Source organism: Myxine glutinosa, chromosome 14, assembly GCF_964187855.1.
Source record: "Myxine glutinosa chromosome 14, kmMyxGlut1.1, whole genome shotgun sequence".
Lineage (NCBI taxonomy): Eukaryota > Metazoa > Chordata > Myxini > Myxiniformes > Myxinidae > Myxine > Myxine glutinosa.
The window spans coordinates 6,177,402-6,202,435 of NC_136274.1; the positions used below are offsets into that span (position 1 = coordinate 6,177,402).

The window sequence follows — 25,034 nt, forward strand, 5'->3', positions numbered from 1 at the left end:
CTTCATTGTACCAGAGGGTGCTTGAGGATAATGTTAGGCCATCTGTCGGAAAGTTGAAGCTCAACCCAAGGTGGACCTTGCAACATGACAATGACCCTAAACATACCAGTAAATCCACCAAGGAATGGCTGAAAAGAAAGAAATGGAGGGTTCTGGAATGGCCAAGTCAAAGCCTGGATCTAAATCCCATCGAGATGTTGTGGGGGGATTTGAAACGAGCTGTGCATGCAAGAAACCCCTCAAACATCGCACAGCTGAAAGAATTCTGCATGGAGGAGTGGGCAAAAAATTATCCCAGTCGATGTCAGATACTGGTAGACAGTTATAAGAAACGCCTACTTGAGGTTGATTCTGCCAAAGGGGGCAATACCACCTATTAGAGCCAAGGGTGTACTTACTTTTTCCACATGTGGAATTTGCATTTATGTTTATTTAAATTATACAATGAACTACAAAATGTAAATGTTTAATGATATTTGTTATATTATATCACCTTTTTCTATCAATATTGTTGAAATGAAGATCAAATAGCTGTATGTTGAAATATGTTGAAAAAGTCAAAACTTTACATGGGGTGTACTTACTTTTTCACGTGACTGTGTCTCCAAATAACCTCATATGGTGGGTCCCGGTGTCCAGCTGTCCGTTTACATTTGACTGACATTTTTTCCTCACAAACTACCCGACCGATATGGGCCAAATTTGGTACGATGCATCAGGACAGCAAGGCGTCATGGGGTTGTGCTCCCCATCGGGTGTGCCCCCTATTGAGGGTGTAAAAGCAGGCGGGGGGGGGGGGGGGGAGGATTGCCATAAACATTGGTATTTCAGTGTCAGAAACCGCCAGACAGATCCAGACCAAACTCGCCACAAGGCATCGGGACCATGCCCTAACCTTAAGTTGTGCTCCCATGGCCTTATCTCTCCTGGAAAGGGGGCAACGGGCTCCCTCGCTGAATTCCTCATTTTCACTCAAACATTTTTGTTCACAACTAACCTGAGCGATACAGACAAAATTTGGTACACTGGATCGAGAGAGCAAGGCCTCAAGGGGTTGTGCTCCACATCTGTATCCGCCCATTTGATTGGGGTCTTAAGGGGGAGTTTCACCTCAAAGCGGAGTTTCACCTCAAATTCAGGTAACTTATTTTTAAAATCTTCTCAGAAACCATTGGGAAATAACCATCAGTCCCCCACAGAAACTATTGCATTCAACATTTAGAGGTCATAGAAAAATGCAAGCAATTAAAATCATTTGCATTTTATTTCCCAATTGAATCCTCATGTTTAGAATTTTTTGTGAATAAGTGGAAAAATACCCAATTGTGTTTTTAGCTCAATTTTTGCGGAAACCTAAGACAGTAACTTCTGCTTCTCACCCAATCAATTGTCCAAATACTGTATATGATAGTTTGTGTTAGCAGTTGTCGTGCAGTGCATGTCTGTTAACATGAACTATTATTGTTTTGCATTTTGTTTGAAAGCAGCTGCACCTTTAGAAACGTACAGGTACTTGCACAGAAAAATCCGTCGATTGCGTTTGTCTTTGTGTTTGTCTTTTGTATTTTTGATCTCTGACATTTTCAAACCTTGTTACCCTCACCAGAGCTGTACTCTTGGAATGTGAGTATGTCCATTTATTAAGTACTAATGCAATGTGAGTACTGTACTACGTCTTGCAATTACATTTCATTGGAACATGAGAATGTCTATTAATTAAGTACTGTTTGAATGTGACTTGGACTGCGAGTACGTCTATAAACTACATATATACTATTGAAACATACATTTTTAGACCCTTTATGCCCTTCAGACCCCTCTTTTTTTATTTCTTTTTTTTTCCTTTTTTTGTTACAGGGTGTTAAGCCTCATAGTGGAGCTGACGCACATGCACGCATCTCACACATATGGACACACAGACAAACACACGAGACACCACAGGACTGTTAGTGGAGACAAACACAGCCATTGAGCTTGGAGGCAGTGCTGTCACTTCCCAGGGAACTCTGGGTACGAGCGATGCCACAACAATGGCTCCGCCTTTCTCACCACACTCAGCAGGGCATTTCTGAAGGAGGATTTTCCTCCTCCCCATGGATGCCAAGTGCCAACGTATGGGGAGTGTCCATCCTTTTAACCTTTTATATGCTGAAAGACTTTTTAAGACCTTTCGGATACTTTAAACCCTTGTAGATCCCTTCGACCCATTACACCATTTTAAACCCTGTACACCTTTTAAACCTTTTATACCCTTTTTAGGCAGATTCACGATGTTTTTTCGTTCAAAATCATGGTAGATTAGCAAACCTATACATTTTTGGAAACGTTATTGGATGGAAAATCTGAAAATCAATGTTTACATTTGCCAATTCCGACCAATTCGATTCGACCAATTCGACCAATCGACCAATTCCATTCGACAAATTCGACCATTCGACCAATCGCTTCGATCGACCATTCGACCAATTCGATCGATTCGATTCGATTCGATTCATCGAATTCGATTCGATCGACCATTCGACCAATTCGATTTGCCAATCAATTTGACCGACCTTTGCTTGTGTGGAACGGACTGTGAAAACGATGCGGACTATATTGTCGGATACGACACACAGGACAGTGATGACGAACTCTAAATGGCATATTCTGTAATCGTGTATGTTTGATGCCATTGACTGCCCGTGTATATTTTGTCATTGACTGCCTGTGTAGATGTGAAGTTATACCGACTGCATGTGTATATATGATTTTGCTGACTGCCTGTGTATGTTTGGTGATATGAATTATTGTGACACATTTTGATGTTATTAACTGCCTGTACAAAATGATAACATGTATTTGATTATGCAACTTATCGCGAATATAAAGACAGTATTTTGCAATTCAAAACCTTTGATTCGTGTCTTACCATTCCCCATAGCATTAATTTGATACTTTCATTGGATTCCTTGTCCCTGAAAATATAGATTTAGTATATTTTAAAAAGTTTTTAGGGTAATTAGAGGCAGAAATAGAACAAAATATGTATTTACAGTGGCCATTTTGAAAATCTAAAATGGCCGCCATACAGGTATCTCTCCAAATGTAAACATTGATTTTTAGTTTCTTTATGCTATAACCTTTCCAAAAATGTATAGGTTTGCTAATCTACCATGATTTTGAACGAAATATAATTTATTGACATGGTGAACCTGACTATTTAAACCCTTTACACATTCAGACCCTTGTAATACCCTCCGGACACTTTAACCCCTTTGACCTTGTTTTAAGGCCCTTTAGATAATTCGACCCTTTAGACCTTACATTCCACCCTTTAGAACCTTTGACCTACACACCTTTTAGACCTTTTAATACCCTTTCAACACTTTAGGCTCTTTTCGACCACGTTCGATCCTTTAGACACCTATCGACTTTGACGCCTATTCAGACCTTTGTCTGACTTTTCCCTTTAGACCTGACTTTAGACCTTTAGACCGTTGACCTTTGATTGAGTAAATCATTCCATTAATTTGCCACACCATGTGCACCACACAAAACAAGCCATGACGATAGTCTGCAATCTCTGATTGCTCTTTCTAGTTATCCCCACGCTTTCTGAAATAAACCGGCTCCGTCTGTTTGTCTATCTGTCTGTCTGTGCGTCCGTCACGCTATCTCCTCCTAAACGGTTGTATGCAGAAATTCACCAAACTTTGCAGTTATGATCACCACACGGCAAGAAGATGCAAAAGCAGTGTCATTTTCCCCTCCCCCCACACCCCCCCCCCCTCTACCCCCACACCCCCCCCCCCCTCTCCTCAGGGCAGGGTCAAAAAGTCAAATACCAAAAATTGAATTACGGGCACATTTTAAAACATGTTTTCAGTAAAACTTTATCTATGCAATCAACATTTGGGGATGCGTGAAATATGTAACGATTTTTTGGATTTTATCCCCAGTTATGCCTCAGGAGTTGGGGACTTCACATGTCAAAATGGGGGGGGGGGGGGGGGGAATATTTACCTATAAATTTGATATTGGGTCGATCTTAGTGGAACATTATGCCAGCTTTCAACTTTGCTTTAGGTGGGAAGTGTGAGGATTTGAGATGGCGCACCATCGACTTCACTCCGCTTTTGTTGTGATGGTTGTTGGTTTGTATGGTTTTGCTGTTGTGGTGATTGTTACTATGACTATGCCATGATCTCTATACATCCGCTTTCATTCAAACAAAACCACATTTCTTACCCCTGTTAAAAAATGCTTGTCAAGGAGTAGATACATGGGATATTTGAAAAGCGACACTATGACATTTTTTGGGCATTTCCCTTGCATAACAAATGGATAAGGAAGGTGTTGGTAGATTTTCAAAGTAAATTTGAGCCACGGTGAATTGTATCATCAGGTGACCATAACCAATAAAAGAAGAGCTAAACAGTAAACTGAGACCATCATTGTGTTGGACTTGTTTGACAGAGGCTCGGACGGTGGTTATCCGCCGATGCTCTTTGCAAAAAGGCAATTGCGCCGATGCATATGTAGTGGATGAGTGTACTGAGTGTGCGCTGTGGATCCGTGCAGATCCCCAGACGTCGAGACCATGGGTTGCCGACAGAGCTCCGAGGAGAAGGAAGCCGCGAAACGCTCACGCCGCATCGACAGACACCTGCGCTCCGAGAGTCAGCGGCAGCGACGCGAGATAAAACTCCTTCTTCTGGGAACCAGCAACTCGGGAAAGAGCACCGTGGTGAAACAGATGAAGATCATCCACAGCGGGGGCTACAACCTGGAGGCCTGCCGTGAGTACAAGCCCCTGATTGTGTACAACGCCATTGACTCGCTAACCCGCATCATCCGCGCCGTCGGTACGCTGCACATCGAGTTTGGCAACCAGGAGCGTGCCTACGACGCCGTACAGCTGTTTGCCCTCACGGGCCCAGCTGAAAGCAAAGGTGAAATTTCGACCGAGCTGCTGGGAATAATGAAGCGTCTCTGGGAAGACACCGGCGTGCAAAAGTGTTTTCAGCGCTCCAACGAGTACCACCTGGAGGACAACGCGCCATACTACCTCAACGATCTGGATCGCATAGCTGCGGTCGACTACATCCCCACTGTGGAGGACATTCTCCGTTCAAGAGACATGACCACAGGAATCGTGGAAAACAAGTTCACTTTCAAGGAGCTCACGTTCAAGATGGTCGACGTGGGTGGACAGCGCTCGGAGCGCAAAAAGTGGATCCACTGCTTTGAAGGTGTAACGGCAATCATCTTCTGTGTGGAGCTCAGTGGCTACGACCTAAAACTTTACGAGGACAACCAAACGGTGAGGATCGGGTCTTTTACTGAGCATGGCCGTTGATGTTATTGAGCATTGAGCACCTTTCTAGTAAAATGTCGTGCAATTGAAACTATAACCGAGTCTGTGACAGAAATAATAATTTTCCTGAAGACGTTTTATCGGTGTTTCTCCGGTGCGATGTGATTTATTGTACTGGGTGACATTTGTGAAGGTTGCTTGGTTACGTGGCAGCCTGCTCCAGCTGACCTTTTCTAACAGGTGCTATTGAATTTGCACATACGCCGAATAATTTAACCGTCAAAAAGAAAAGTGAAATAGTTATCCGGCTTCGTGTTGCCTTGCAATTTTTCATTTTCAAATTGATTTGTCTTGAATGTAAACGCTTCTTGATCATTGTGTCACGCTGCCAACGGAATTCCGACAACTCCACACATCAAGACAAAAACCACCGATTGCTTATGAATTTTTTTGTTTCCACAGAGTGACAAGTTCATTGTAAAATGTGTAAGTTTGTGCTGAATATATATAATACATTTGCAAGTCATTCTTAGTACAAATAATTACCTCCGCCAACGAAGGTGGATGGAGGTTATGTTTTTACGTCTGTCCATCTGTTTGTCTGTCTGTGATCAATATATCTCAAAAGGTTGCGGACGGATTCGGTCGAAATTTGGCAGAAAGGTAGCGTATGTGACAAGGACGAAATTATTAGATATTGGTGAAGATACGGATTCGGATCCAACTAGGAGATTTTTTAAAGCGATTCTTCACCATTGGGAGATGGGGCCAAAAACGATACATAGCAGGATATCTCAAAACGTTGTGGACGGATTCAGACAAAACTTGGTGGAGAGGTTGAGTGTGTGACGAGGACTAATCGATTAGATTTTGGTGAAGATCTAAATATGGATTCGGATATGAGAATTATTTAATTTTTTAAGTGATTCTTCACCATTTAGAGATCAGGTGAAAAGCGATATATAACATATTTTTAAAAAGTTATGGACGAGTTATGACAAAACTAGGTGAATGAGTTGGTTAGTTGACAAGAACAAACCGATTAGATTTTGGTTCAGGTCCGAATCCAGATCCAGATCCGGCCTATCAGTGGGATACAAAACATGCACTGTTCAGCCTGGCGGAGGTACCCGCTCTACCGAGTACCGATCTAGTTTATTCATGTTATTCAGTGATGTTGTTCTCTTGTTCCAAAGAAATTATTGTTAGCCTTGAGGTTATTTCCAAAAATATTGCATTTATCGAAGGTAAAATGATGAGATATGATGGGATGTTGCGGAAAAGCACTGGTTTTTCATGTGGAAATTAAGAATGAAGTTGTTTGTCGACTTGGAAGTTGGACGCAGCCCCCGAAGCCCCCAAGGAGAGTGCAGCTGCAGCTGAATTTTCTGCAAAAAAAATCCCCTTAGTAAAGAGCCTCAGAGGAGTGAAAATATGATAACAACTCATGGTTTTCTTCCTAAATGGGGCTTCAAGAGAGGGACAAGGGAGTGAGGGAAGTTTGTAAGTAAGCCTTCATGTGTCCTTGAGAACACACTGATTATAATCACATTTAATGACATAAAATGTCAGAAAGGAATTAATAGCTTGGGAAAGAATAAAAGTGAGACAAGAACGAGAAAAATCATATAAAATGAACAAATTTGCACCTAAAACTTTATGTGGTGTGCCTTGAACACCCATTGGTTACATTTTGTGATCTTACGTAGTGAGATACCCGTTTATATGTTTAAACAATACCTGTGGAAGCATGTGACACAACAGGTACCAGTTCTCACCGACTTATTTTACATCAAAGCGTCCAACTCGTGTTGTCGCGCATCTCCATCGCAGTTTGCAACATCCCGAGGGCAGAACTCCTACAATTCGAGCTTGGATGGCCAATCAGCTTCAGTGGCTACCAGTCCTCATAATGCCCCAGAGCCTAATTGGACCATGGAAGTGAACAAGTAACACCACCTCCTTTATAAACAAATACTCGGACTTTATATTATAAATATAAGAAGAGGCATGATGGCACAGGCTTGACCTGCTCTTCCATCGAATATCCTTGTTATTGTTTTTTACAGACTTGGCATTTAATATGGAATATTTTTTTTGGTGGGGCTGAACTTACTTTTCAAGATGACTTAGAACCAAAAGTTCATTGGAATTATGTTGAAATTATTCTTGATTTTGTTAATGTGACCTTTAAAAGAAACAAAAAACAAATTTGACATTTCGAAGCAAATAAATTGATCCTTGAAAGTGATGTAAACTGATATCGAACTCAATTCATGGACAGTACTGTGTTAAACTTCGGTACGTTTTCCAGAAGTATCTCTTTATTTTGCACATTAGCCAAAAATTATTTTAACAAAAACAAAAGCTAAATTATGACTGGGATTACGGACAGTAAAATTACAGTTCAATACTTCGTGTAACCCCCACGAGCATTCAGGAGAGCACGTACACGTTGAGGCATGCTGTTCACGAGATTTGCCAAAGTTTGGACAGGAATCGCTTGCCATGCAGTGACAATAGCCTGCTGCAATTCACGCACAGAGGTCGGCTGCTGGTCCAAGTGGTCGATTTGACGCGTTAATTCTGCCCACAAATTCTCTATGGGATTCATATCCAGGGACATGGCAGGCCACTCCATATGCTCTTCACCACGGTCAGCAAGAAAGTGTTGGATGATGCGAGCACGATGAGGCCGTGCATTGTCATCTTGGAAGACAACGTTTCCTCAAAAGGCTGCACGAGCAAATGGAAGCAATGTTTCTTCCAGAATGACCCTGTACTTGAACTGGTTCAGGTTTCCATTCAGAACAACCAGGTCAGTTTTGCCCCCTGCATGGAAAGCAGCCCAAACGGTCACCCCACCACCTCCAGCTTGGACTCTTGGCACTATACAATCTTCGTTGTGGGCTTCATGCACTTGTCTGCGCACTCGGACGCGGACATCTTGACGATAGACCAGAAATCTAGACTCGTCACTGAAGGTCACGTGATTCCAGTGTCCTGGCTGCCATTGACGGTGCTCTCTGGCCCACTGCAATCGGCGCTGGTTTTGTTGTCTGGTCAGGCGTGGCTTTCTCAGGGGACGCCTGGCACGATAGCCTGCTTGAACCAGTCGTTGGTTGACTAGCCTTCTGGATACAGGCACATTTGTCAGTTGCTGCCACTCAGCCCTAAGTCGATTAGCTGACTTGGTACGGCCATTGCAGACTAACCGGTGCAGCTGGCGATCATCTCTCCTTGTGGTTGTGCGTGGACGTCCTGGCCTCGGTATTGGAGTAGGGACACCCCTCTGAGCATTTCGTTTCAGGATCTTTGACACCTGACCTTGAGTGATGCCATACTGCCGAGCAATAGCACGCTGTTTCATGCCAGAATTTCGTAAAGCCACCACTCCATGACAAACAGCATTGTCAAGTTGACGGACCATCTCCAGAGGAAGCCGCAATAACTTTTGTAGACGTGCAGCAGTTGTTTTCCACTAATACAGAACGCAACAACTCTTATATACCCGATTGTGAAGCCAATCGTCAAATGTACCTGTCCTTACATTTTGTCACGCCACCTGTGATATAATCCTGTTATTGACTTCTTGCTGCGAAAGACAATCGGTGACATGGTTCTTTCAACAAAGACATCACCGAAGGGTAAAATAAACTCACCAGATTGATAACAGCATTAAATGGCAGAACTAGAAAGCATCCCAAAATGCAAAGCCCATGCTCATCCACTTTGTACTCAAACTAAACTTGATGGAAACAACAGCGAAAGGAAAATTGGACATTTTATTCATTAGAAACACGCACTCCCTACAGGAGCGGCCAGGTGACGGGGTCACGTGTATGCGCATACCTACATTGTTGAGTTATTTGTATGAAAATTCAATTTTCAGCTCAATTATCCTTTTTCACACTCACTTAGTCTATGATGCTTTAGACTCGGCCATGTTAGTATCATTATTATTATTATTTTTAATATTGCTATTGTTTATGCTGTTATTCATATTATTACTTTGTAATAACGTGAATATATTATTATTATGCCATTATCATGTTACTATAATTCACCAAATGTCTGTCCGTCTGTCTGTCTGGGGTAATCCTGGGACCCCTAGAGTAAAATAGGCTATATTGTTTTTCCAATTTCAGCTTTGGTCTCCAGCATTTTCAGGTTTGGACTCCCACCTAACGTTATTGTCCCGGGTACCGCAAAAACGGCTACACCAATCGCAAAGATACACCTCCATGCCCGTGGGATTCCCACCGGTGATCCCACTAGTTATCATAATGCCATTATCATCAGACAGAATTGATTAATTTGTGGTTATAATAAACTTCACTTCTGGTAGGTGCGTGGACCAGCGACTCTTATCCTATACACCACCCATGTGTAAATATACGGGTATACTGTACATTCAGGTTTCTCCAAATTTCCGTCAGGTGAATAGTAAACAATGATAGCGGCTTTCGGAATGGGGTTATGTGTCGAATAAAGGTCACGATTGAGCCGTAATGGCGTCGGGGGCAACAAAGCCATGCTCGGGAGATATCACATATGAAGCCCCAATGTATAAGTTATGAATGATCCAAATACAGTTATAAACTATGGGTAACAACAGATGGGGATAGTCCATGATTTAAAGGTCCCCAGACACAGAAAATCATGTTTGGTTTAATAAATAGATATGGCTTCACTTAACACTTGATCGTTCTTTACTTCAATAAATATCTTGGAAGGACCATTTCAATGATTCTTGGTGTCCCTTTACACTTGATTGGCCCCGCCTCCCCAAAACGACGATTTTATAGCTACGTAGATTGGCCCCGCTACGTCATCTCGAGGATAGTTTTGCTGCAGGCAGTTTTTATAATGATTTTGACTCTCAGAGGATTCTTGATCAGAAAAATCTTCGTCAAATTCCCTTCCTGACGAGTCTGAAGCAAGTTGTGCGGCCATGATCCGTTACGTGTAGAGACAACCTTGCCTTTGATAACGTCGCGCAGATAAAGTCATGACCATCGTGATTTTTAGGGGCAGCACCCGACAGGTTTGTCTTTTTAACTGCAACACCTCAAAAAATATTAGAATTAAAAACCAGGTTCAGGTCGTTGTTTATGACTTTAAAATTTATATATTTGTTGTTCTCCTCTTCCCTTTATAAGGAACATGGCTCCTGCCCGACCTTGACCACGAGACTCCTCCACTCCCCTCTGTGTTCAACCAACTCTCTCCACTCTCCAACCACCACCACCTCCTCACTGATATCCCTCTTCACACAATCCTGTCATCTCAACCTCTTTTCTTCCTACCTTGTTCCCTCAATCTATCCGCTCTCTTTGCCATTTTCTCTTCCCCCCTCCTCACCAAATGTCCAGCCCATCTAAGCCGGCATTTCACCAATCTCCCCATCAAGCTCATTTACACACCAATCTCCTCCCTCAGTTCATCCATCCTCCTTCTATCCACCCTCTTCACTCTGACAATCCTCCTTATCCAGATGTTCTTGCATACCTCAAGCCTCTGTTGTCTCTCTGTCAGTGCCTGTGTCTGCAGACCATAAAGACAGGTGGGCATTACACATGACATCAGAACCTTTCCTTTCAATCTCCTTGAAAGAAAACTTTCTGTCTGCCATTACACCCTCCACCCTCCTCCGCACCTCTGCCTCTGAATTACCATCCCCGGTTACTGTCCCCTTCAGATACTCAAACCTATTTCCTTGCCTAATGTCGTTCCCCTCCAACCTGACATTCATTTATTTTCTCTGCTGTCCAACCCACATCACCTCCGTCTTCTCCATGCTCACCTTCAGCCCATGGTTCTCAAATTCCTGCTTCCACTCCCCCAGTACTTCCTGCATCTCCCATCCACACTCCACCACAACAACCAGATCGTCCGCATACATTATCCTCCCCAGAATAGCCCTCATGTTCACCTTCCTGCTTACCACCTCCATCACCATGATAAACATGAGTGGGCTGACATAACTTCCCTGCCTCAAACCGATGTTCACATTGAACTCCTCCGACATCCCAGGACCAACCAAAACTCTTCCCTTCGTTCCCTTGTCCATCCCTTCCACCAACCTAACTTCTGCTTCCGTTACTTCAATCCATCTTGGTGTTGCCATCACCTTCTCACTCTGGACAGTGTCATAGGCCTTCTCCAGATCCACAAATCCCAATGCCATTTCACCTTGCAGCTCCATCCTCTTCTCCACCAGCTGGCTGAGCGTGAACATCCCATCCATCATTCCCATACCCTTTCTGAACCCCTTCTGCTCTTCACCAATCTCCTTCTCCACACTCTTCCTTATCCTCCCGTTAAGACCCCTCTCCACCACGTTCATGACAGGACAAAGGAGTGTAATGTCCCTGTACTTCCCTGGATCTTGAACTTCTCCCTTCCCTTTCCATGTGGACACAATTAACCCTGTCCTCCACTCCTATGGAATTGGCCTACCTCTCGTACATACAACAACCTCTTCGTCCACCTGACTCCGACTTCTCCCACTACAATTATCATTTCTGGACATACCTCATCAATGCCTGTCGTCCTTCCCTTTTTCATCCTCTTCAATGCCGTCCACACGTCCCCTTCCGTGATCTCCACCAACTCCACTTTTCCCTCCGCATCACTTGGTAGTTCCAGTTTGCCGTTGCTTCCTTCCTGATTTAACAGCTGTTTGAAATATCCTTCCCACACCTTCAATACTGCACCCCTCTCTGTCACTATCCTCCCGCCCATCCTTAATCACCCCGACCCCCTTCATGTTCTTGCTATCGTCATTCCTGTCGCAAGGCAATTTATAGATCATCTTCTTCTCACCTCCAACCACCCCCACTTTACTTGTATCCCTCTTCACACAATCCTCCCACCTCAACCTCGGTCTACCTCTTTTCCTCCTACCTTGATCTGGGTAGTTCCATATCCTTTCCATTTCCTAATGATGGAGCTGTGCTTTTGGGAACTTTCAACACTCTATAAATTGTTTTATACCCTCCCCAGATCTATGCCTTCTCACAATTCTACCTCTGAGTTCTACGGACAGTTCTTTGGACTTCACGGTAGAGTTTCTGCTCTGACATGCACCGTCAACTGTGGGACCTGATATAGAAAAGTGTGTTTATTTCTAAATCATGTCCAATCAATTGAAATCTCCACAGGTGTATAGTGTAGCAGCATAGCAAACCTGTTGTGCATTTTGTGATACAAGCACCAAACTTGGCACAAATGTACATTAATATGTTGCGAACATTTTCAGATATTGGGCCACTTGAAATTCCGTAATTTTTTTTTTCAAATTTTTTCAAATTTCGTAATTTCAAATTTTTCGGGTGACACCGTCACAATTTCGGTCTTCGAGGCCGGCCGATATAGTGGGGCGGCTTAGCCCAAATATTCAAAAGAATTGTGCATTTTGTGATACAAGCACCAAATTTGGCACAAATGTACATTAATATGTTGCGAACATTGTGTGGTCAGCAATGAAGACGAGAGTCTGAATTACATGTATGCAAAAGACCTTGTGAACCAGTGAAGCAAATACACGGGTAAGCATGAATTAAATCTAGGGCATGATATAATTTCCATGATGTTTACCTCTACACTCAATGGTGGAAGGAGGTAATGTTTTGATCCCAGCTTGTCTGTATGTCTGTTTGTCTGTTAGTCCACAAAATTCCAGACAAAGCTTGTAGTAGTGGTAGTTGTAGTTGTAGTGGTAGTGGTGATAACAGAAATTGTTATATAGAACTGAACTTATATTATTATTATATGCAGAAAATAACTTCATTTCTATATGCCCTGCAGTGGACAGGTTAATTGGTTTATGCACTGAAGGGGTCACCCTGGTGTGCACTGCTGTGTTCTGCCTCACTGAGTTGTTCAGGTATGATGTACTCAGCACAAGCTTCCGGTCGGCCCGGAGGTGGGGGTGCGGGGCCTGTCACGGAACGTCAAAACAAACGGCCTGCCGGGGCCGCCCAAAAGTCGGGCGTGAGGGGCGCGTCCACTAATGGAACGCCTCTCGCTTCCCAGATCGAGGGCCACGTGGTCAGGAGAACCTCGTCCCTTCCGGTCACACTTTGCCTATCGGCCGGCCTCGAAGACCGAAATTGTGACGGTGTCACCCGAAAAATTTGAAATTACGAAATTTGAAAAAATTTGAAAAAAAAAATTACGGAATTTCAAGTGGCCCAATATCTGAAAATGTTCGCAACATATTAATGTACATTTGTGCCAAATTTGGTGCTTGTATCACAAAATGCACAATTCTTTTGAATATTTGGGCGAAGCCGCCCCACTAATACTTGTCTGGGTATAGCAATAAACCAGCTGGGGCATTGCACTTCGTTTGTTCATGTTCTTCAAAGCCTGGTATAAATATATACCAGGCTTTGATATTGATATATATATGATATGATATGATATGATATGATGCATATATATATATATATATATATATATATATATATATATATATATATATATATATATATATATATGTATATATATATATATATATGTATATATATATGTATTGTTGCGAATATGGAATTTGGCCTCCATATCCGCTTGTAAATATTCCCCTATTTTCTCCAATACTCCCCAACTTTCCCCAATCCCCCATTCCCTAGTCCCATTGCATGTAAATAACAATCAGTAGAGCCGACCTTCCCCTTATTCCCCCATTAAATGTCGTGCCCAGGTCCACCGCACCACACGTAGACAACTTTCGGACATCTTCCTAGTTATTCTTATTCTATGTCAGTTAAGGCCTCGTCTCCATTAATTATGACTCTTCGTTGCACCAGAATGTGATTATATGGCATCAGTAGTGAGTTTAGGACCTTTCCCATACCTCCTTCCATCTTCTTCCCCAACAATTACAACAACAACAGAGGAGATGGCGGCGGAGCGGGGGAGGATGCGTCCTCACACCGGCTCGATTAGCGCCATAGACCATGCGCTCCACGGGGTTACCACGAAGGGGCTCCTTGTCAGCTCCTCGTCAAGGGCGGAGCCTGGTAAACCCCCCGCACGCACCCAATGAGAAGCAACGTGCTGATTCCACGAGGCGGAGCTAACGAGCCGAGGGCGTGTCACTCCCCGCCGGATATACGCGGCCCCGCGCCGGATGTGACGTGAGATGCGCCCCCAGCTTGAGCAGACAAGACGCCATCCGAGCGCTGCGACCTCCCCGCATCTCTGGACCGGACCGAGTCGATTCTGACCTTTGAGCCCAGGTGCACCTGGAGCCATCGCTACCCGCCTGTCCTTTCCATCAATCCCCGTGTGAGTCAGCTTTGTCCCGTTTATCTGTCGTCTGTTGGGAATAATAGAAGATTGTGTCTAAGTGCTTGTCTTTCTATGCTGTCCCTCTTGTAGTTGTAATCTAACCTTCCGCCTTAATATAACCTCCTCCGGAGGTCTTGAGAACTGAACCCCTGGTGTCGTATTGTGTTATTGTAATCCAGCCGGGTGTCTTCTTTTTCTTATTGAGCCAGCATCGCGCGACTTCGTCAACGTCGAGTATAGTCGGGTAATTTGTGCGGACACGACGGCCATTCCGCTCGGCCCACTTTAACATCAAAGTCGTGTCTGTAACAATTGGTGTCGAGGAGTGAGATTCGGACCCGGGACTAAATTAGTTAGGCCCAAATTTTGGGAGGGAGAATCGATTCGGAGCGGGTTTCCCGCGCGAAATTATAACGGCGAAATTTGTATTTGTTTTACGAAACTCGAATTTTGCAAGTCGCGCTATGGCGGATCAACACGGCTGGGGTCCGGTAGGGGAGAGTGAAGCAGGGTCGGTCCAGGACCAAATTGAGGGACATGAGGAGAGCGAAACAGCGAGGGTAGCAGGCACGCAAAATGGCGCCTCGCAAGAGCGCGCGGTAGCCGAGCCCGCTGTATCAACGGGCTTTAACATGCAGCCGATTGACATACAGGCCCTCATTGCGCAGCTACAGGCAGCTGTACAGATGAGTATGGGGAGCCAAATTGAGCGATTGAGTGAGCAAATGGGGGTAATGAGGGACGAAGCGAGGGGTACCAGTGAGGGGTTAGACAATAATTTTGAGAAGTTAGACAAGAAATTTGGGAAGTTAGACAATAATTTTGAGGGGTTAGACAACGGGATAAAAGAGGTGAAACATGGGTTAACGGGGGTAGAAAACAGAATGGCCGCTCAAGAGAATCAAATGGAAGGGATGCAAAAGGGGTTAGAGGGGGTAGAAAATAGAATGGCTGCCCAGGAGAATCAGATAGAGGGAGTGAAAAATGGGTTAGAGGGGTTAGAAAACAGTATGGAAGGCAAATTGAGGGACATGAGGGACCAAGCGGAAAGGGAAGTTAAACAAATGGAGCAGCAGATAGAGGGGGTCAGAATGGGGGTAGAAACCAAACTGGATGCTCACAGGGAGGAAATGGAGCAGATGAGGGTGGCATCTGGGCAGGAGATGCAAGTGATGGGAGAGGAGATCAGAAGAGGAGTGAGTGAGGAGGTCGGAGGAGTGCGCGAGGAGGTGAGGCACTGTAAGGAGCACATGGAGAAGGAGGTGAGAAAGGGGACTGTAAAGTTACAAGGGGGCATAGAGGACCTGACGCAGGAGGTGGAGCAGCTGACGGTGGGACAGACGGAGTTAGTGGAGCAGGTTCAAAGGAACACTGCGGTATTAGGAGGTTTAAAAGCGACACAAAACGACATAAAAAACGACTTGATAGCGACAAAGAGGGAATGTCAGATGGTACGTGAGGGACTGACAACGAGGTTGGACGAGGTGATAGAGGTAATGGAGACGAAGGACCGGCAGGTGAGGACGCACCTGGAAACGGTCAAGGTAGCCTTAGAGGATGAGCTTGAGGAGACGTACCGGGACATAAAAGAGGTGAAGCAGAAACTAGAAGAAGTGGAAGAAGGGATGAGCGAAATTAAGAAGCGACGGAGAGAGGATAACAAAGAGATAAAAGAGGAAGTAAAAGAATTGGTCCAAAGCCTGTGTTTGGATCGTGATGATGTGCTCATTAACCGGATGAGGGATTCGCAGGTGATGGAGGAGAAGCGAAGAGAAAGAGGACCCGGTGTAAGTGGTGACCAATATGGTCGTGCGTATGATGCGCCAGGTGATTTAATAAGATTGGGGGTCGAGATGGACCCGGGTGTTCGTGAGAGGCCACTGGTGAAGTGTGCGAAAGGTCTGGTGTGCGAAAAAGGAGGTGTGCGAGGAAGTCCGACTCTGGGGTGTGTGAGGAAAAAGTGTGTGCCAAGGAGTGAGGGTGCTGGCGAAAGTGAGTCGGTCGTAGCGCGTGTGCGAGGGAGCACATGGAAGCGCGGTGTGGTGAGTGTTACAGAGGGTGTGACGGGAGAGTGTACGCGAGAAAGGTGTGTGACGGACAGGTGCATGGGGAAAGAGTGCGCTGTCAAAGGCAAGGAAGAATGCACACCTGTGGTGAGTGTTACAGAGGGTGTAACGGGAGAGTGTGCGCGAGAAAGGTGTGTGACGGACAGGTGCATGAGGAAAGAGTGCGCTGTCAAGAGTAAGGGTGAGTGCGCTGTCAAGAATGGAGGTGAGAGTAGTGAGAGTGACAAGGAGAGTGAGTTGGTTGTGACAGATGAGCGAGGATGTACACCTGGGATGGAAGGATGCACACCTGGAATGGTAGAGCGTGAGTGGGAATGCACGCTGGAGTTGGTAGTGAGAGACCCCCGATGTGGAGGGATGGCATCCTTGCCCCCCTTCCCATGGTGGGGCAAAGGAGCAATAGCTTATGGGGTGTATGGCAGTGAAAACTAGCCCGGGTGGGTTAGGATATTGTGTGTAGGGATCTAGAGAAGATGACCTTAGGTAACGTTAAGGTTAGTTAGTGACTGATACCTGTAGTGGGGACGCAGGTAGATTAGTGTGGATTATAATAACGTGGGAGCGCAATAGTTTAAAGGGACGACTGGGAAGCGCAAGTTTCAGAAGGGAGTAGTTAGCTGAGATGATGCCGTGTGTGTGAGAATTGAACAGGTGTGATTGCACAGGTGTGCAACTGGACAGGTGTGTGGAGCAGTGTATGAGTAGTGAGTGTGTGGATCAGCGCGAATGCGCTTGGGGAGAGAAGGGTGCAGGTGGCACCAGGTGTGAGAGCACAGGTGTGCAAGTACAGGTGTGTGGAGAGAGTTGGAGTAAGTGGTACGGAGTGGTGTGCATGGTGCGAAGGTGTGGATGGGGGAAGAGTGGACCCCTTTCACGAGTACCCGGGGCGGGTAGTGTAAGTGTTAGGTAGAGGGTGCAGGTAAATTGTGGTTGGATATTGGCATTTGTGGTGCGGTGGCAGAATGGTGTTGTGGATGGGTGCATTAGTGTTGTGGAAATGGCTGGGCGTGTAGCCTGTTAGTGTGTGTAGTTGGTTGGGCACTCCACCACTGTGAGGATGTCGGCCAGGTGAGGCCGCAGGTGGGCTCTGGGAGCCGGTAGTTGTGAGTGGGTGCCTGAGGATCCCGGGTGTGGATCGGGCAGCCCAGTGCCAGAGAGGGCACGGAGTGGGGAGAGAGCCAGAGGGCCTTCCCCTGGTAGTTAGGTTAGGGTAAGGAGCAGGTAAGCTCGGAGGCAACTGCAGTGGTGGAGGTGTGCAGGTGGGTAGACCCACTGGGAGAGGTACACGCCGCAGCCCAGAAATTGTGCGAGGGCACCGGGAGATGAATCGGGGGAGTGAGACCCCAAATTGAAGCGCACCACAGTCGGGCCAATGGGAATTGGTTTTTAGAACCCATAGTGTAAGGGGGCCAATGGTTTGGCCGGAGAAAGACCCCGGGTAGTGTAAAGTTGTTAAAGTCATTTAGGAAATAGTTAGGATTGAAGAACCTGTCGCACCATACGCAGCCACTTACCTGTGGTGATGATGATGACTCCACACCTGTGTTTTCTTTGTTTGTGTTGCAGAAATGAGAATTGCTGTTGGATTTGTGAGACGCATCACGACGTGGATGAGACATTGGGGTGATTCCATCTCTCCCTCCCTAGGAGGGACTGATGATGAATTGGTAATGGCAAATTATGATGTTGAGTTGGAGATGGCAAATTTTGATGAGAGTTGAAAATGGCAAATTTGATTGGTTAGGAGGGAGAGAAGACGAATTTGGTTTATGGGAGGAACGGGGAAGACAGTAGGGATGTTTGTTGATTTGTAAAGTAGATGTTTATGGGTAGTGTTGTGTTGTGTGGATACAGTAAGGGGTAAGGGAGGGGCCATGTAGGTTACCTGGTGGGGGGGGGGGGGCGTACGATAGGAACGTACCTGTCTCACCTGGTTCCCATGTGCCCCCAGTGTGCATCACCTTACATTGCGTGCACTTTTGCGCCCTTACCACCTTACTCACTTGTTTCTTCTTTTGTCTCCCACCTCCGAGGATCTGGCTTTGGGGTAGAGAGAGAGGAGAGAGAGGTGCTGGCTGCGCAGTTGTGGGCCTGCACTTTCGCTGTTTGCTGCCGGGATCGATACACCATATGGACCGCAATGTTTGTGGCCACCCACAATGGACCGCAGTTCGTTTGCGGCCAAGCACCACCCGGGGATGGACCTATGGGTCAACGTGGCACCTATGCCATACAGGTGAACCACTTTTAGTTGACACCAAGTGCACCACAAGAAGAGCAAGAGACACCTGCAGGGTTAGGGGTTGTCGCATTTATTTTTAATCATTGAACAATGGTGACTGCACCGATTGGTGGTGGGGTGGTGCTGTTGATGCTCGGAAAGGGTGCTCTGCACGTTATTAAAGGCCGTCGGCCACAGAGCACTCGTGGGTTGGTGTATCGATGTTGGCAAGCGCGCTCTCTCTCTATGCATAACATCTGCATGTGTTCCTCCAAAAACAGGTCCTGGATCGTAGTGTAAATAGCAGCGTAGTCTTGTAAATAATGCTCCCTACCGGCTGTATGTTTAGTTTGAGAATTCTTTCCGGATTCGGTTATCCTGTGGGTGTGTTTCTGTGAGGAGAAGGGTGCAACGTCGCAGGGGGACATATTTACTCATTTGTGAATATCTGTAAAACTGTCGCACTCAGGGTAGAGTTAATAGTAGAGGGAACTACATTGCGTGCCACACTAAAGTAGGTAAAAATTTATCGGGTCGGGACGCCCCGAGGGTAGAGAAGGGTGCAATGTTGCGAATATGGAATTTGGCCTCCATATCCGCTTGTAAATATTCCCCTATTTTCTCCAATACTCCCCAACTTTCCCCGATCCCCCATTCCCTAGTCCCATTGCATGTAAATAACAATCAGTAGAGCCGACCTTCCCCTTATTCCCCCATTAAATGTCGTGCCCAGGTCCACCGCACCACACGTAGACAACTTTCGGACATCTTCCTAGTTATTCTTATTCTATGTCAGTTAAGGCCTCGTCTCCATTAATTATGACTCTTCGTTGCACCAGAATGTGATTATATGGCATCAGTAGTGAGTTTAGGACCTTTCCCATACCTCCTTCCATCTTCTTCCCCAACAATTACAACAACAACAGAGGAGATGGCGGCGGAGCGGGGGAGGATGCGTCCTCACACCGGCTCGATTAGCGCCATAGACCATGCGCTCCACGGGGTTACCACGAAGGGGCTCCTTGTCAGCTCCTCGTCAAGGGCGGAGCCTGGTAAACCCCCCGCACGCACCCAATGAGAAGCAACGTGCTGATTCCACGAGGCGGAGCTAACGAGCCGAGGGCGTGTCACTCCCCGCCGGATATACGCGGCCCCGCGCCGGATGTGACGTGAGATGCGCCCCCAGCTTGAGCAGACAAGACGCCATCCGAGCGCTGCGACCTCCCCGCATCTCTGGACCGGACCGAGTCGATTCTGACCTTTGAGCCCAGGTGCACCTGGAGCCATCGCTACCCGCCTGTCCTTTCCATCAATCCCCGTGTGAGTCAGCTTTGTCCCGTTTATCTGTCGTCTGTTGGGAATAATAGAAGATTGTGTCTAAGTGCTTGTCTTTCTATGCTGTCCCTCTTGTAGTTGTAATCTAACCTTCCGCCTTAATATAACCTCCTCCGGAGGTCTTGAGAACTGAACCCCTGGTGTCGTATTGTGTTATTGTAATCCAGCCGGGTGTCTTCTTTTTCTTATTGAGCCAGCATCGCGCGACTTCGTCAACGTCGAGTATAGTCGGGTAATTTGTGCGGACACGACGGCCATTCCGCTCGGCCCACTTTAACATCAAAGTCGTGTCTGTAACAATATATATATATATATATATATATATATATATATATATATACAGACTTGGCATTTAATATGGAATATTTTTTTTGTGGGGCTGAACTTACTTTTCAAGATGACTTAGAACCAAAAGTTCATTGGAATTATGTTGAAATTATTCCAGATTTTGTTAATGTGACCTTTAAAAGAAACAAAAACCACATTTGACATTTTGAAGCAAATAAGTTGATCCTTGAAAGTGATGTAAACTGATATCGAACTCAATTCACGGACAGTACTGTGTTAAACTTCTGTACGTTTTCCAGAAGTATCTCTTTATTTTGCACATTAGCCAAAAAAAATTTCAACAAAAACAAAAGCTAAATTATGACTGGGATTACGGACAGTAAAATTACAGTTCAGTACTTCGTGTAACCCCCACGAGCATTCAGGAGAGCACATACACGTCGAGGCATGCTGTTCACGAGATTTGCCAAGGTTTGGACAGGAATCACTTGCCAAGCAGTGACAATAGCCTGCTGCAATTCACGCACAGAGGTCGGCTGCTGGTCCAAGTTGTCGATTTGACGCGTTAATTCTGCCCACAAGTTCTCTATCGGATTCATATCCGGGGACATGGCCGGCCACTCCATATGCTCTACACCATGGTCAGCAAGAAAGTGTTGGATCATGCGAGCACGATGAGGCTGTGCATTGTCATCTTGAAAGACAAAGTTTCCTCGAAAGGCTTCACGAGCAAATGGAAGCAATGTTTCTTCCAGAATGACCCTGTACTTGAACTGGTTCAGGTTTCCATTCAGAACTACCATGTCAGTTTTGCCCCCTGCATGAAAAGCAGCCTAAACGGTCACCCCACCACCTCCAGCTTGGACTCTTGGCACTATACAATCTTCGTTGTGGGCTTCATGCACTTGTCTGCGCACTCGGATGCGGCGATCTTGACGATAGACCAGAAATCTAGACTTGTCACTGAAGGTCACTTGATTCCAGTGTCCTGGCTGCCATTGACGGTGCTCTCTGGCCCACTGCAATCGGCGCTGGCTGTGTTGTCTGGTCAGGCGTGGCTTTCTCAGGGGACGCCTGGCACGATAGCCTGCTTGAACCAGTCGTTGGTTGACTAGCCTTCTGGATACAGGCACATTTGTCAGTTGCTGCCACTCAGCCCTAAGCCGATTAGCTGACTTGGTACGGCCATTGCAGACTAACCGGTGCAGCTGGCGATCATCTCTCCTTGTGGTTCTGCGTGGACGTCCTGGCCTCGGTATTGGAGGAGGGACACCCCTCTGAACATTTCGTTTCAGGATCTTTGACACCTGACCTTGAGTGATGCCATACTGCCGAGCAATAGCATGCTGTTTCATGCCAGAATTTCGTAAAGCCACCACTCCATGACAAACAGCATTGTCAAGTTGACAGACCATCTCCAGAGGAAGCGGCAATAACTTTTGTAGATGTGCAGCAGTTGTTTTCCACTAATACAGAACGCAACAACCCTTATATACCCGATTGTGAAGCCAATCGTCAAATGTACCTGTCCTTACATTTTGTCACGCCACCTGTGATATAATCCTGTTATTGACTTCTTGCTGTGAAAGACAATCGGTGACATGGTTCTTTCAACAAAGACATCACCGAAGGGTAAAATAAACTCACCAGATTGATAACAGCATTAAATGGCAGAACTAGAAAGCATGCCAAAATGCTAAGCCCATGCTCATCCACTTTGTACTCAAACTAAACTTGATGGAAACAACAGCGAAAGGAAAATTGGACATTTTATTCATTAGAAACACGCACTCTTCTTCCTGATTGGCAACACACTTAACTCAGAAACGTGATGAACGCCACATTCACCCACCAGCATATATATGAACCCCCTTCCTCTCCTGCCTCCCTTCGCCTCCCCTTCCCCTCCCCTTCCCCCCTTCCCCTCCACTTCCCCCTCTTCCCCCCTCTCCCCCCCCTTCCCCCTCCCCCCCTCCCCCCTGCCCCCCTCCTCCCCTTCCCTCCTTCGGTGATGTGATGGGGCTGAGTTGCTTGAAGGATGAAGTGGGACAAATCGTTGTGGACCCAGATGGAATTAAAGGAAGATGGAAGAGATATATAGAAATGCTGTTGAATGCAGAGAATGAATGGGATGGCAACATGGAACGTCACCCAGTTTTAAGACTGGCAGAGAAGACAACTGAGAAGGAAGTTGAGGAAGCAATAAAAGCAAGGAAGAGTAATCGCAGGAGATTCCAATGATTCTGAAAGCTTTGGCCTCAACAGCGTGAAGCCGAGCAAGCGGGAGGGCCGACAGGAGTTGTGGGAGATATGTTGAAGGCAGTGGGAAGTTGGGGTGTGAAGAGAATGACAGACATCTGCAATCTGGTGGTGAAAGAAGGCCACATTCCAATGGATTTGGAACTGAGTACCCTCGTCCCTCTATACAAGGGGAAAGGTGACCCTCTGGAGTGTGGCTCGTATAGAGCGATACAGTTATTGGAGCATGGAATGAAGGTATTGGAAAGGGTGTTGGAGAAGAGGATAAGGAAGAAACTGAAGTTCGACAAAATGCAGTTTGGATTTATGCCAGGAAGAGGAACGACAGACGCAATTTTTATTGTAAGGCAGTTTTAGAAGAAATACATGGAGAAGAGGAAGAAATGGTTTCTTGGGTTTGTTGATCTGGAGAAAGCATTCGATAAGGTTCCACATGAAGTATTGACATGGGCATTGAGGAAGTTAGGAGTGGAAGAATGGTTGATCAGAGTAGTGATGGCAATGTACGAGAGAGCGCGCACAGCTGTAAGGACGAAGGACGGGAACAGTGGTTAGTTTGAGGTGAAGGTGGGAGTGCATCAGGGGTCGGTACTAAATCCACTACTATTTGTAGCTGTGATGGAGGTGCTGGCTCGGAACTTAAAGGAGGGTTTACCGTGGGTGTTGTTGTATGCAGATGATCTGGTGTTGATTGGGGAAAGTATGGATGGACTGAAGGAGAAGATGAACAAGTGGAAGGAATGTATGGAGACAAAAGGTCTGAAGGTGAATATCGAAAGACGAAGGTGATGGCAAGTGGTAAAGCATGTGAGGTGGAAAGAACTGGGAAGTGGCTGTGTGCTGTGTGCAGGAAGGGTGTCGGAGTGAACACCATTCAATGTACAATGTGCTCTGAGTGGGTTCATCAAAAATGTAGTGGTCTGAGAGGGTCATTAACCAGTGTGGCAGCTACATTCAAGTCTAAGGTGTGCACAGAGGGAGCTGCAGATGGAGGAAATGTTGAGTTGGACCTTGGAGACGGCGTGAAGCTGGAAGGTGTGAAAACATTTTGTTACCTCGGAGACGTGCTGAATTGAGAAGGTGGATCAGACTCGGCAACGGTTGCTCGAGTGAGATGTGCATGGAAGAAGTTTCGGGAACTGAGTGGCGTGCTGATGATGAGGGGAGTGTCATTGAAGCTGAAGGGAAAGGTGTGTGCTGCATGTGTGAGAAGTGTTATGATTTATGGGACTGAGACATGGGTAATGAACGTGGAGCAGCAACGAAGGCTGGAAAGGTTGGAAATGCGAATGGTTCGGTGGATGTGCAGATTATCGTTGAGAGAATGAATGAATAATCGTTTTACGGCCATTTTCCCCACTAGAGCGGGGGTTAGCCTTGCGGGCCCCATGACAATCATGGTTCCCTGTTTGAGGCAATGTTTTTATGGCCGGATGCCCTTCCTGATGCCAACCCTTGGTCACGCTCTTACGATGCGCAGGGATACGGTGTACCTATTCCAAACTGGGGTACACACCGTGATCATTCATCCCAGCAAGCTGGTACTCAATTTGCCGACCTCGGAAGGATGACAGGCTGAGTCAACCCCCCTGGCGTTAATTCAGCGATCGACCGGGATTCAAACCCAGGATCCTAGGTTCCCAAGCCGGCACCCTAACCACTAAGCCAACACCAGGCCAACACCAACACCAGGAGAGAGGAAGACAAATGATGAATTGCGAAAGATGATGGGAATAGAGCCTGTGATTGATGCTGTGAAGAGAAACAGGTCGAGATGGTTTGGTCATGTGTTGAGGAAGGATGAAAGTGACTGGGTGAGAATGAGTGATGGAAATGAATGTAGAAGGAAGTGGAGGACGGGGAAAACCTGAGAAATACTTGGCTGAAGATGGTGGAAGACGAAATGCGGGGAAGGGGGTTAACAAGGGTAGATGCAGAAAATAGGGCAAAATGGAGAAGATTGTCATGGGGACTGCAGGCTAACCCCCGCTCTAGCAGGGAAAATGACCTTAAAATGCCTGGTTGTTGTTGTTGTTGTTTAAGTAAAGTGCTTTTCAGGAATACGAATAAACACAAACAACCTGAACGTTGAAGTTGCTCACAGGTAATTTGATTTACTCCTAAAACCAAACTGATTTAACCTAAACGCTTTGAGGCATCACAATTCTAAATACTGTGCAAGGTTTAATTCACCCATTAATTGTTATTGTGTGGCTATGTCCCATGCAGTCCTTAAAATACACAACGAATGAAAGGCTCAGCTATTTCC

General features: G+C 45.9%; 1 protein-coding gene across 1 annotated transcript in view; it reads left to right on the top strand.

Moving 5' to 3' along the window:
- The window catches only part of GNAZ (G protein subunit alpha z), a 199,765-nt gene that overhangs the window by 120,804 nt on the left and 53,927 nt on the right, over window positions 1-25,034 (top strand). Inside the window, exon 3 of the mRNA XM_068135119.2 lies at window positions 4,561-5,302. Coding sequence (XP_067991220.1) covers window positions 4,580-5,302 — 723 coding nt within the window. The 5' untranslated portion in view covers window positions 4,561-4,579. The remainder of the gene's footprint in view (window positions 1-4,560; window positions 5,303-25,034) is intronic.